Source organism: Amphimedon queenslandica, unplaced genomic scaffold (genome assembly GCF_000090795.2).
Source record: "Amphimedon queenslandica unplaced genomic scaffold, v1.1 AMPQUscaffold_13510, whole genome shotgun sequence".
NCBI lineage: Eukaryota > Metazoa > Porifera > Demospongiae > Haplosclerida > Niphatidae > Amphimedon > Amphimedon queenslandica.
In genome coordinates, this window is record NW_003546254.1 from 302,847 (window position 1) to 316,037 (window position 13,191).

Here is a 13,191-nt window from a genome sequence, read left to right on the forward strand (position 1 = left end):
ATTTGATAACTACCCACGCCTATTCAAAATGGCCTCCACATTTTAGCTTTAATGTAGTGACACTTGCTGTCAGCTACTTATTATTAACAAAGCATTGACAGCACATACTGCTGCTATTGCAAATGGCAACAGCTGCCGGGCCTCTCCATCCTTTTGACTGCTTCTCTACACTCATTGACCGCCATGGAGCTGCTGCCTTTATTGAAAATGATGAATTTAAGACACTAACCACTTTAACAAAGTGAGAGAAAGAAAGAAGGAAGGAGGGAAAAGGAAAGAATAACATGTATCACTTTCCTTAGATTTACTAATTCAAGACCTTTAGATTCTAAAGTCTGGGACAAGAACACGAAACGAACTAAGTCTTCTTTGAAGTCTTTTGTGAGATCTGGAGTGGATCCAGAAGTACGTAGGAAGTACTGGCTGGCTATGTTGCAGATAGTGGACGAGGACGTCATTTTGTACTCGAGGGCGATTGGTCAACCCGACGATAGTAAGACAAGTAATAATAATGATGATGATAATAATTATTAATAATGCTAATAATGATAATGATAATAACAATAATAATAGAAACACCTAATATTTGTAATAGTATTTCTATAAATTACAGGGTTGTCCCCTCCTCCCCCTGTTCTAAAGGTCCCAATTGATCTACCAATCTTCTCCCTCGGTCCTAATTTTGGTACCTCTTATAACCGTTTGTCACATTTCTTATCGACTGATGTCTCCATCGTCCCTATACTGTCACATTTCCTACTTCATTTTCTTGAGGAATGGGAGTCTTACATTGGAGTACACAAGTTGCTTCAGAGACAAGCTTGGATTGATAGGAACAGAACAGAAGAGAAGGCATCTCGCTTGACTTTAATTAAATTAATTAATACGCACCTGGTAAGTACATGTACATGTACATGTATCTATATATGCAACTTTAAAAATTTGTAAAAAATCAAGTTTGATTGAAATTAGCTCAAACTTTTTATGCAGCATAAGTACATGTACATATTTATGTATCAGGAAAATATAAAAATGGAAAACTCTCTCCTAGTCATTTTTGATGAAATTTGGCCAAAGTCCCTGTACTGTATTGAGAAATTTTAAAATTAAGAAAAAAATCTAATTTTGATGAGAATCAGCTCAAACTTATAAAAATATAAAACATGTATTTAAAGTGGAAGATTCTCTTCTTTTTAATTTTGACAAAATTTGGCTGATGTTAGTACAGAGGGACTTCAACCCGATTTTTGATCAACTTTTAAAATTTATAAATTCAATTTTGATTGAAATCAGCTCAAAGTTTCTATGCAACACAAGAACATGTATCAGTACAGTTATCTCCTATAGTCATTGTTTGTCTCTCTTGTTAATAGAAATCTTCATCACTCTCGATTATTAAACCAGTTGGTATGGGCGAGAGCATCTTTATCCACGAGATCATCTCCCTCTGGTCGTTCTGGCCATTTTACAATAAATCCTTCTGGATGATTGTATGTTTCCGCAGTATCAATTCCCATCGTAATGTAATATGTCTATATAGGTTCGAGTTTTAGATCTTTATCTGTTGGAGGGTCCAAAGGTTCTATACAGGTTTGCTCTGGCAGCCATTAAGTCTTTTGTGTCAAGTTCTGGATTTGAAGACTACAGAACAAGTTAGTCTGTCACAAGTTCACAACATACGTACATTCTTATGGCCCAAAATTTTTTGTTATTTTTACGAATTCCATCTTGAAAAACAAACTACTTTTATTAAGCCAGGCAGGCCAAGGCGCATTCACAAAAAGAAAAGAAATTTTACCTCCTATTTGTAAACTTCAAGCTATACATAGCACAGCACTCTTTTCTCTTTACTATAAATTTACTCAATAATTTACTCATTTCCACTCTCTCTCAGATCAGTTGTCTTTATCTCAGTACATCCCTCATTACATTTCCAGCCTTTCTCTCAAAGAAAGCTCAAAGCTAATATCAGAAGCTATTTCTCTGCCTCATTTGCCCTCCTGGGAGACCATTTTTAAAAACTGGCTGTTCAACTGCTCCCTAGCTGAGCAGCAATCCCCACCATCTTCCTCCCCTTTCTCTCTATCTCTCTCTCCTCCTCCTGCACTCGGTGAAGAAGGAGCAGCAGTCATGGATAATGGTGGAAAGAAGGAAAAGAGAAAGTTTAGTCTTGGTGGGTCATTCTCGTCTGATATTATAGATGAGACAATGGTTGATACACTGGTAGACTGGTTCCCAGACTGGGCCTTTGGTGATACATTGGAGTGTTTGTTCCAAGCATCAAAGAATGGATACAAGTAAAATAGAAATAATGTCTACAGTGTAGCCCCTATAATAAGACACCATTATAATAAGGACACCTTTATAATGAGAACACCTTTATAATGAAGATGCCTGTATAATGAGAAAATCTTTATATCTATGCCTTAACCCAGAGCCTGTACTAATTACATGTATGCTTGTTTTTCTTTTAGTTTAAGGACTTTATTCCATAAATGTGAAGAAGATGAGCCATTGGTACTGATTGTAAAAACACTCAAAGAATCCGTAAGTAATAAAAGTGACTGTATTAATAGTTCCTCATTCTTCTCTTATGTCTTGTTAGGTTTTTGGTGCTTTCATAGCAACTTCACTGACCGAGAGATCTAAAAACAGTTTCTTTGGATCAGGAGAAACCTTCCTGTTTACATTAAAACCTCACCCAAAGGTTTTTCAATGGACGACAGGCTCAGACCTGATAATGAGAGCCAATGATGACGAAATCATCATTGGCTCAGGGGGAGGGTAGGTGTTCTATAAATAGATTCTAAAAATAGAATTTTCATCATATTTGTAGTCACTATGGTCTGTGGATTGATGGTGATTTGTACAGAGGGAGTACAGCAACTTGTGCTGCTTATGCTAACCCGCCATTGACTGGCTCTGGAAGTGAAGACTTCTATTGTGCTGCCATTGAAGTGTTTAGGATAACATGGTCACAGTCGTCACAATGAATAAAATTTTTATAGATAAATAATCAGATAGCTCAGAAATCTGTTATAATTATAATCTGTTTTAATTCTATTGTTTAAAAAACGAAATTCTCTGTGTAGATCTGCCCCCATATAAATTTCTATACAGCTCACAGCTATTTTAATCAGGTGTGAATATCTATTCTGTGCCATATTCATGATGGAACTAAGCTAATTATACGAGAGACACGCCTTCAAGTGCTACTCGCGCAGTTTGCCTTTAATGTAGTAGACAACTGAGGCTTATTATAGTCAGGCTTAGATAAAGAGGTCAAAGATGGACGGGGTTGAAAGGGCAAGCTGTATTCGTTTCTTTGTCAATGGAGTTGAGGTGAGCATAGCCTAGGCTACTTGGGCATAATTGCTTACCTTTAAGTGTAAATACATGTTTTCAAAACAGCAGCTAACAGCGAGGCTAACAGTTTGTATTTATACTTTTGTGTATTTAATTACAGGTCATTGTGAATGATCCAGATCCAGAAATGACACTGCTAACATATCTGAGACGCTATTGTATGACCATAAATATAGTAGCATCGTTATGATTCATTTCAATATCATTATGTATTTTTAGTAAAATTGAAAGCTACTGTTGATACAAAATCTGGCTGTTGTAAAGATGAAGCAGTAGTTACTTTTGGTCTAACTGGTACAAAGTTGGGCTGTGGAGAAGGAGGCTGTGGAGCTTGTACTGTAATGGTATCAAAATATGACGGGTCAAAGGACACTATCAAGTATGCATTAGATCATTACAAGCTATTACATAAATTTTAAGCAAGTGTATGTGCTAGCTTGTAGTGTGCAAATAAGTGTGAATTAGTTTGGTATTAGCATGACTTGCTGTCAACCAATATTTACTCTGTCCTTAAAAATGCATTTATCATAGGCATTACACTGTTAATGCTTGTCTAGCTCCTCTCTGTTCAATGGATGGTCTGTCTGTTATTACAGTTGAAGGGATCGGAAATTCTAAAAATCTGCACCCATGTCAAGTAAGGATTACTATAATACTATATATAATCCTAGCAACTAAAATTATATTCATTATTAGGAGAGGATAGCAAAGGCTCATGGTTCTCAGTGTGGTTTTTGTACACCAGGTTTTGTAATGTCAATGTATACGCTACTTAGGAACAATCCATCACCAACACAGGAGGAAATGGAGCATGCTTTTGAAGGGAATCTCTGCAGGTGTACTGGATACAGGCCTATACTGGATGGGTATAGGACCTTTTGCTCTGACTGCAAGTGCAAAGGAGATGGAAAGGAAGGAGGGAAAAGCAAAGAAGCTGATCACAAGTTGTTTGATGCCACGAAATTTAAGCCTTATGATCCAAGCCAGGAGATTATATTTCCACCTGGACTAAAGGTACATATAAAAACAAGGTTTGCTCTTGTATTATAGTTACTAACTTACTATGGTAGGCTGAGAATAGGCCGCCACTGTCTCTTGAAATTAAATTTAATGATGTGTCATGGTACAGGCCAGTATCATTGAAGGAACTTCTTGAACTGAGGGACAAGTTTCCACATTACAGGGACAGCGACAAACCAAAATACAGGCTCGTAATGGGTAACACTGAAATTGGTAAGGAACACTAAAATTATTATAGTTCTTATCTATTGTTGATACTGTTAATAGTCTGTGGATTAGCCATGTTGTTTTAACTTCATGTCTTTGTAGAGATAGAAAGGCGCCTCAAAGGCTTCAAGTATGATGTATTGATATGTCCTTCTCATGTGCCAGAGCTCTTGGAATTGACATTAGAAGAAGAAGGACTAGTGGTAGGAGCATCAGTAACACTCACTGATCTTAAAGACTACATCACCAATCTCCTTACTACACAACCACCTCACACTACTGGAGTACTGCAGGCTTTATTGAACATGCTCAAGTGGTTTGCAGGACCTCAGCTAAGGAATGTTTCAGTGAGTTTCAGTAGGGAATCATGCATTGTTATTTTTTATTATATTTGTAGTCTTTTGGTGGCAATATTGCAAATGCTAGCCCAATATCTGATTTGAATCCTGTTCTTTTAGCAAGTGGAGCTACATTAAACTTTGCATCAATAAGTAAATACATAACTAAGAGCCTCTTCATTTTTTTGTGTAGAAGGTGAGCGAATTTTGAAAATGAATGAAGAAGATTTCTTTACTGGGTATCGTACTACGACCATGAAAGAAAATGAAATCCTTAAATCAGTTAAAATTCCACTAACAAAGAAGGTACTAAGTGTATTTTTGTTTGCACTAAAAGCATAACCTCAATGCAGGGAGAACATGTTATGTCTTTCAAGCAGTCAAGAAGGAGAGAGGATGACATTGCCATTGTTAATTCATGCTTCTTTGTTAGTTTGGATGATGACCTGAAAGTGAGGGATTGCAGGCTAGCTTATGGTGGAATGTCTTTCAAGACTATAATGGCAACTAAGACACAAAAAGAACTAATAGGGAGGTATGATTATTGCATGGGTATTATACATCAATACTCTGAATTGAACTCTTTGCGTAGATTCATAATAATAATTTATTCATATATTTGTAGAAAATGGGATGGAGAACTGCTCCAGTGTGCATTGGAGAGTTTAGCTGATGAGTTAGTGTTGCCTCCTGAGGTACCTGGTGGTATGCCTGACTATCGTCTTAGCCTTGCACTGTCATTCTTTTACAAGTTTTATTTGTTTGTACTACAACAGTATGATCCTCAGTCAATAACACCAACTAAAGCTTCAGCAACTCAAGTATTAATATAAATTGAAATTTATGTGTTTGAAACTTCCTTTACTTTAAAGCCGTTTTCAAAGCCAGTTTCAAGAGGCTCACAAGGATTCAAGAAGTTACCTAACTCAGGAAATAACAAAATTGGACAACCAGAGATGCATCTATCAGCAATAATACAAGCGACAGGAGAGGCAGTTTACACTGATGACCTTCCACACTATGACAACGAGTTATATGCAGGGCTGGTGCTCAGTAAAGAGCCTCATGCAGAGTTTACTATTGATACCAGTCAAATTAAAGATATTGTAAGGGAAATATCAAAATCATTTGCATTAAGTAATTTTTTGTTTTCTATAAGGATGATGTTTATTTTGTATGTGCCCAAGATGTACCTGGTCATAATGATGATACTGGTGTTTTTGGAGATGAAGAAGTGTTTAGAGAAAAGACAGTTACCAGTATTGGTCAAATAATTGGTATTGTATTGGCAAAGAATAAAGAAGAAGCACAGAAATATGTTAAAAAAGTCGATGTTAATTATACACCACTGGAAGCAGTATTAACCATTGAGGTAATGCAGTATTAACGGATCATTGTTTTACTGTTAGTATTTTTATAGGATGCTATAGAGAAGGAGCAATACTATGACATATCAAAGCATGAACTATCAACTGGAGATGTTAAAAAAGCAATGTCAGAGGCAGAATACACTATTGAAGGTTCAATGAGAACTGGAGGACAAGAACACTTTTACCTTGAAACCAATGTCTGTATTGCTATACCAAAGAGGGAGAATGGAGAGATAGAGATAATAGCAACTACACAATGTACTTCTGAGACACAGCATTGGGCAGCTAAAGCTTTGGGAGTTCCTGCTAATAGAATTGTAGCTAAAGTCAAAAGAATTGGTACATATAATAATAATAGTAAGTTATTATTATTTGTATGATTTTAGGTGGAGGATTTGGTGGAAAAGAGACAAGATTTTCTCCTCTAACTACAACCATTGCAGTAGCTGCTAACAAGTATTACAATAATAGAAAAGTAAAATTTTCATTCATTTATTACTTTTAGAGTTGGCAGGCCTGTAAGAATAATGCTTGACAGAGATGAAGATATGAAATATTCTGGTAACAGGCACCCATACAAAGGAGAATACAGAATAGGCTTCACAAAGGAAGGAAAACTGACTGCCCTGGAAATGGAACTGTATTCTAATGCAGGCTACTCTTTTGATTTATCTCTACCAGTGTGTTACTTTTTGATGCATTAAATTTTATTGTATCATTTACTGCATGCAGGTATTAGAGAGAGCAGTTACTCATGCTACTAATGCTTATACTGTACCAAATGCTTTTATCAATGGGCAACTGTGCAAGACTAATCTCCCATCCAACACTGCATTCCGTGGATTTGGTGGCCCACAAGGAATGATGATGATGGAAGATGCAATGGACAGGATAGCTTATACACTGAAAATGGACCCAGTTATTGTAAGCCTATTAATTATTGTACATAGTTTATTGCTGGTTTATAGGTACGAGAGATTAATTTAGTAAAGGAAGGAGATGAGACTGTATATGGTTACACTTTGACTGATTGTCACATGAGAAAAGCATGGAAGAAGCTCCTTGAGGAATCACAGTATTACCAAAGAATGGAGGCAATCAAAGAGTTCAACAGGTACTTAATGAAATTTATGAGGACTTTTAATAATTTTCTTATGATCACAGTCAAAATGAGTGGGTGAAGAGAGGTATGGCTATCGTGCCTACCAAGTATGGTATTGCTTTTGGACTGAAATTGTTAAATCAAGGAGGAGCATTGGTCCTTGTATACAAAGATGGTTCAGTACTTCTCAGTCATGGAGGAATGGAAATGGGACAGGTACAGTATAAGAAACATCTTTTTACTTATATATATATATTACTGCTTCGCATATATTAGGGTCTTCATACTAAGATGATTCAAGTTTGCTCACGTGTTCTTGATATTCCTATTGATATGATACACCTCATTGATTGCTCCACTGATAAAGTGCCAAACAACAGTCCAACTGCAGCCTCGGCTTCTTCTGATCTTTACGGCATGGCTGTTAAGGTATAATCAAGAGTGTGAGTGATTAGTAATTTAGGTACTGTAATTGAATATCTTATTCATCACTTTGTGGAATATGTTATAGTCATCATTTTCATACAATGCACATTGCTACTCTAGCAAATGATACAATGTTTAGTTCTGAAATGAATCCTTTATAACATTGTAGCATTGTGTCAATTATTGATTATGAATCATATCATATTAATATTACATTATAGGATGCTTGTGAACAAATTAAAGAAAGATTACAACCATACAAGGAGAAGAAGCCAGAAGCTGGCTGGAAAAACTGGGTATGATGTAGCATTGTATCAAAACATTTCATGCACATGTACTTTCTTAATGTCTGCAGGTTATATCTGCTTATGTTGATCGTGTTAATCTTTCAGCTCAAGGATTCTATGCCACTGATCTTGAAGGAATGAACTGGGAGACAGGGAAGGGCCAACCATACAATTATTACTGCTATGGTGTTGGTTGCACTGAAGTTGAGATTGACACTCTTACTGGAGACTTCAAAGTAACAATTAATTATTTATGTATAAGGTATGTTTATGCAAATTTGCTGTATATGAATAGGTGCTAAGAAGTGATTTGTTAATGGATGTTGGTGACAGTTTAAATCCAGCTATTGACATAGGACAAGTTGAGGGTGCATTTACACAGGGACTTGGTCTATTTACTATGGAAGAGGTTGTATACCTAAAGAATGGCAAACTATTTACTACTGGACCAGGAGCATACAAGATCCCCTCATGCAATGATATACCCATTGAACTTAATGTAACTCTCATGGACTCTACTCCTAACCCAAGAGCTATCTTTAATTCTAAAGTATATAGTCATTTAGTGTTATATTGCATGTTTGCATTAATTCACAGGCTGTTGGTGAGCCTCCATTGTTTTTAGCTGGGTCAGTTTTCTTTGCAATAAAGGATGCCATAAGATCAGCAAGAATCAGCAGAGGTCATCATCCTGTGTTTGACCTTTGGGCTCCTGCAACTGCTGAGAGAATAAGACTAGCTTGTAAAGATCAGTTCACAGAAATGGTAGCTATAGTATTAGTATTTTTTATATTACCCGGCATTATGATAGGCTGAAGAAAAGATGAAGAATAAATATCCAGGGGAAGAGGAGAGATCAAAAAGATGGAATGTAGTACCATGAAATGCCATATGCTGAACCGCTGTAAATAATCCTATAATAATAAGTGTGCATGATAGTATAGATATATAAACAGTTTATGTTTCTTTTATCCCTTAAAAATGCTATTTTTAATTTCATTCATAAATATTATGTAATAAGCCAACATCCTGTTATGTATAAGTACAGCCTACACCTACACATAGCCTGCAGTGCTGTTAGGTCAATCTTTTTGATAGTTACAGTGTTAGTGATGAGCAAACTTTCTCTCAAAGTGTTTCGTGGAAGAATAGTCCATTGCTTGGAAGTGAAATCAGTTACTGTAGTAGAGGATGGACTGATTGGCATTAACAGCAATGGACAGGTAGATACAGTCAGATCTTGGCTACATTGAATGCCTCATAACTATCTACTGCAGTAATATCAGATTCTTATCATAATAGATATTGTTTGTTGATGAAGGAGCCAAGAAAGATGCACTAATGAAGCAATTTGGCTTTGAGGAGAGGGACATACATCACCTGGAAACTAGGTAATACACTAGGCAATATGTTGCTAGCAACTTCTGTGTGTTTTGTGGTTACTTTGATCTTGTATCTAAGAATAGTAATCCTTCTATTTTGGAACAAGTCGAGTACAAGTCACAGCAACCACAAAAGTTGCTAGCTAGCGAAATGTTGCCTAGTATATAGATAGGTCTATGCAACTTAATCTCTTTTTGCACTTGCAGTCAATTCCTTATGCCTGGACTTGTTGATACTCACATACATGCTCCGCAGTATAAATTTACTGGTACTGGATATGACCTGCAGTTACTGGACTGGTTGGATAAATACACTTTTCCAACTGAAGCAAAATTTTCTGATGTTCAACTTGCTTCTGAAGTGTACCAAAGTGTTGTAGTAAGCCTGATACACGTCATATTTATAATGCAAGTATTATAATATATTATAGAAACGGACCATTAATAATGGTACAACTACAGCTAGCTACTTTGCGACTATTCATGTTGAGTCTGCCATTGAGTTGTGCAAAATTATAGGTATACTATACACATGCACATTACATAATGTACAAAATACACTTATGTATAATTAACATTATGTTTTCAGCTCAATGTGGTCAAAGAGCTTTGGTCGGTAAAGTGAATATGGACAGGGAATCACCTGATAATTACATTGAAACTACTAGTAGCTCTATAGTTGACACTAAAAAATTTATTGAGTTTGTCGAAGGAATGAAAGTAATGAACTTAATTATAATTATTTTATAATAGACTGAATGTACTTAGAATCCACTAGTTGAGGCTGTCATAACTCCGAGATTTCTACCAACTTGCACAGATGAGCTACTAAAACAACTAGCAGAGCTGGCAAAGAAGAAAGGACTTAAAATACAAGTAATCAAATCAAAAACTTTAGGTCATTTATAATTTCTTATTGCAATACGTAGAGTCACTTGTGTGAACAGCTTGGTGAAGTAGGTTACACAATGAACTTTTACCCTTCAGATCAATACCCTTCACATCAAAATTGCACACAAGTGTTCGACAAAATGGGGCTACTCAATGAAAAAGTATAGTATAATACTAAAATTATGATGTCACAATTACAAATAAGAATTGCGAAAAATTTTAAAGATTGCATGAATTTCTTATAGACCTACATGGCCCATTGCATACACTTGAAAGAAGAGGAATTGAAGCTCATGGAAGAAAGGAAAGTTGGCATTGCACACTGTCCTAACTCAAATTTCTGGCAAGTATACTATAAATATATCATAGTGATGACAATGTCATGTTTATATAGTTTAAAGAGTGGATTAATGGATGCACGTGACAGACTGGGAAGAGACTTAAAAATTGGATTGGGAACTGGTTAGCTAGCATGAAAGATTGATACTGATATTGATCAGTACTGACATTGCATGAGTATTGATTTGATTGTGTATTACTAGATGTGTCTGGTGGATTTTCATCATCAATGCTTGATGCCATAAGACATGCATTGCAAGCCTCACGTGCTCTCCACATAAAATTTGAAAAAGAAGGAAAGGAATATGAACAACTGACTCTTGATGAAGCATTGTACATGGCTACCATTGGTGGAGCTAAAGGTTTGCAGCTGCTATTGTTAATAGCACAAAATTTTAAATTCTATTTTTAGTACTCAACTTACAAGACAAAATTGGAAATTTTGAAGTATAAACTATCATTATTAAATAAAATGTTATGTTTTCTTTAAAAAGGTTGGAAAAGAATTTGATGCTTTGCTCATAGATACAGCAGCTCATGTTTCTGATAGTAAAAAGTTGCCAGTATTTGATGTATTTCCTTCTGACACTTTTGAGGTATTTAGTACTAATACTTTTCTTATTTAATATTAAATTATTTTTAGGATATACTGAGCAAGTTTGTTTACCTTGGTAAGAAGACAATGATAATGCCATTATTTTTAACATCATATTCATAGGTGATGATCGCAATATTATTAAAGTTTTTGTTGCTGGCCAGGAAATAAAGCCAGCCAGAAAATAAAAGTTCACTTTTATAGTTCACTTTTTTCACTTTTATAAACTTAAATTTTAATCCCCTTTTTATATGCTGTTTTATGTTAGTTTATAATAATTCTGCTACTTTAAATTTTTTTAATTCCCTTTTTATATGCTGTTTTATGCCAGTTTATAATAATTCTGCTACTTTAAATTTTTTTAATTCCTTTTTTATTTGCGCTTTTATGCCAGTTTATATATAATAATTCAGCTATCAGCTACGGATCATATGGAAGGTTCGGTGGTGTAGTGGTTATCACGTCTGCTTTACACGCAGAAGGTCTCGGGTTCGAACCCCGATCGAACCTTCTCAATTTTTTTCTTTTTTTTGTTTAAAACTATTTTTCCTTCATAATGCCAAGAATGGGATAATGCCTAATACAATCGTGTCACTCCCAAAAAAACACAAGAGAACAAATAATAATAATAATAATGACTACAATTTAGTATCTAGCACTCCCACTTGCTAATGTCTTAACGTTTTTTGGTACGAGGTCTTAAATCTTCGTTTGCCTGACGCAAAAATATGTAATTCTTTTTGGCGGGATTATAGTGCTCGTGGCCCTAAAAATAGAATAATAATGAATCCATAAAGAGTCTCTTTGTCCTTACAAACCTTCGACCAGTCATAACTAACAGCGTATGCAAATACAAGTCCACTGTGATTGAAACAACAAGACGTTATTGGCTGATCCATAGCTTCAGAATGCTAATAGAAAGAGAGAGAGAGAGAGAGAGAGAGAGAGAGAGAGAGAGAGGGAGAGGGAGAGAAAGAAAGGAATATTATTGATGCCGTATAGGTTTTTTCAAGGGTTGCAAATTTCACAGATTTCGTGGATTGAATCATGAAAAATAAATCCGCTAAAATCAATTTAATACAGCGTGTGTTAGAATTCACAAAATTAAAACCTATGAATTGAAAATTTAGTAGATTTTGCAAAATATAATTCCCTCAAATAAACCACTTATATGATACAGCATCGTGAAGATTTTTGCAAATAATCTAGTTACTTACTTTCAATTTTGTCCTAGCGTCTTTGTCCCAGAAATAATATCTACCATCCGAGCCAACTGTAGCCAGAGTCCCATGAGTAGGGTGAAATGCTATATCGTTTACCTGAGGGGAGGGAGGGAAGGAGAGAGGAGGAGTAAGAGGAGTAGGATCGATTACTTACAGCGAAAATGTCTTGAGTCTGTCCAGCTGTAGTTACCACAGAGCGATGACATTTAAAAGTGAAATTATCCTTAGTTCTAAAAATAGACACCAATCCTTACTGAACGGTATTATTTTATGAAATTACTAGAAAAACATTTTTATTACAATTTTGTATGTACGTGTACTTATTGTGTAGAAATTCAGAGATAATTCTGATCAAAATTGATAAAGCTACCGTACAAGATGATTTATTGGTGAGAGTGATATTTGGTGAATTTGCCTCTGGAAAAAAATTGGTGGATTTTATATTGGTGATTTTGTACCACGTGCCATTGAGCATGCTCAGATTAAAACAAAATGGCGGATTTTACATTGGCGATTTCTTCATAAAACCACCAATAGCCAATATTAATTCTTCACCAATAAATCATCTTGTACGGTACTCTAAAATCAGGTGAAAGATCCTATTAGTAACGCGGTAGCGTTACTAAGTAGGATTCACCCCCAAAC

General features: G+C 35.5%; 3 protein-coding genes, 1 long non-coding RNA gene and 1 other non-coding gene across 6 annotated transcripts; 4 read left to right on the forward strand and 1 right to left on the reverse strand.

Annotated features, from left to right (window-relative positions):
• The first annotated feature begins 15 nt into the window (after positions 1 to 15).
• LOC100640273 (TBC1 domain family member 24-like) lies at positions 16 to 3,103 on the forward strand. 2 transcript variants are annotated; one of them, XM_020006497.1, is made up of 9 exons: positions 16 to 241; positions 303 to 502; positions 614 to 894; positions 1,374 to 1,490; positions 1,541 to 1,652; positions 1,895 to 2,297; positions 2,475 to 2,547; positions 2,606 to 2,784; positions 2,837 to 3,103. In XM_020006497.1, the coding sequence occupies exons 1-9, from the start codon at positions 123 to 125 to the stop codon at positions 2,991 to 2,993; spliced, it is 1,641 nt and encodes a 546-aa protein (XP_019862056.1). In that variant the 5' UTR covers positions 16 to 122; the 3' UTR covers positions 2,994 to 3,103. The 2 variants fall into 2 exon arrangements, with proteins under 2 accessions (XP_019862056.1, XP_019862062.1); XM_020006503.1 differs by having other exon boundaries at positions 303 to 493.
• A 134-nt stretch (positions 3,104 to 3,237) lies between these two features.
• On the forward strand, positions 3,238 to 9,141 carry LOC100640399 (xanthine dehydrogenase/oxidase-like). Its single transcript, XM_020006490.1, has 25 exons — positions 3,238 to 3,342; positions 3,467 to 3,524; positions 3,586 to 3,745; positions 3,898 to 4,003; positions 4,063 to 4,380; positions 4,437 to 4,599; positions 4,696 to 4,940; positions 4,991 to 5,084; positions 5,125 to 5,237; positions 5,285 to 5,466; positions 5,557 to 5,752; positions 5,804 to 6,037; positions 6,091 to 6,303; positions 6,352 to 6,640; positions 6,688 to 6,757; positions 6,807 to 6,981; positions 7,034 to 7,225; positions 7,270 to 7,415; positions 7,466 to 7,619; positions 7,680 to 7,832; positions 8,051 to 8,125; positions 8,185 to 8,352; positions 8,412 to 8,666; positions 8,714 to 8,881; positions 8,928 to 9,141. The coding sequence occupies exons 1-25, from the start codon at positions 3,289 to 3,291 to the stop codon at positions 8,997 to 8,999; spliced, it is 4,053 nt and encodes a 1,350-aa protein (XP_019862049.1). The 5' UTR covers positions 3,238 to 3,288; the 3' UTR covers positions 9,000 to 9,141.
• A 28-nt stretch (positions 9,142 to 9,169) lies between these two features.
• LOC100640526 (guanine deaminase-like) lies at positions 9,170 to 11,721 on the forward strand. Its single transcript, XM_003383484.3, has 14 exons — positions 9,170 to 9,339; positions 9,419 to 9,507; positions 9,706 to 9,877; positions 9,930 to 10,017; positions 10,088 to 10,218; positions 10,267 to 10,374; positions 10,428 to 10,550; positions 10,635 to 10,732; positions 10,784 to 10,851; positions 10,932 to 11,090; positions 11,141 to 11,175; positions 11,223 to 11,324; positions 11,372 to 11,399; positions 11,447 to 11,721. Exons 1-14 carry the CDS (start codon positions 9,229 to 9,231, stop codon positions 11,509 to 11,511), a joined length of 1,377 nt encoding a protein of 458 aa, XP_003383532.1. The 5' UTR covers positions 9,170 to 9,228; the 3' UTR covers positions 11,512 to 11,721.
• A 39-nt stretch (positions 11,722 to 11,760) lies between these two features.
• On the forward strand, positions 11,761 to 11,833 carry Trnav-uac (transfer RNA valine (anticodon UAC)). The gene has a single exon. It is a non-coding gene; the product is annotated as a tRNA-Val (tRNA).
• Positions 11,834 to 11,872: 39 nt separating this feature from the next.
• Positions 11,873 to 12,805, reverse strand: LOC100640653 (uncharacterized). The gene is made up of 4 exons (XR_002189411.1): positions 12,701 to 12,805; positions 12,541 to 12,642; positions 12,142 to 12,234; positions 11,873 to 12,089 (listed from the first exon to the last, which is right to left on the reverse strand). It is a non-coding gene; the product is annotated as an uncharacterized LOC100640653 (long non-coding RNA).
• Between the last annotated feature and the right edge of the window lie 386 nt (positions 12,806 to 13,191).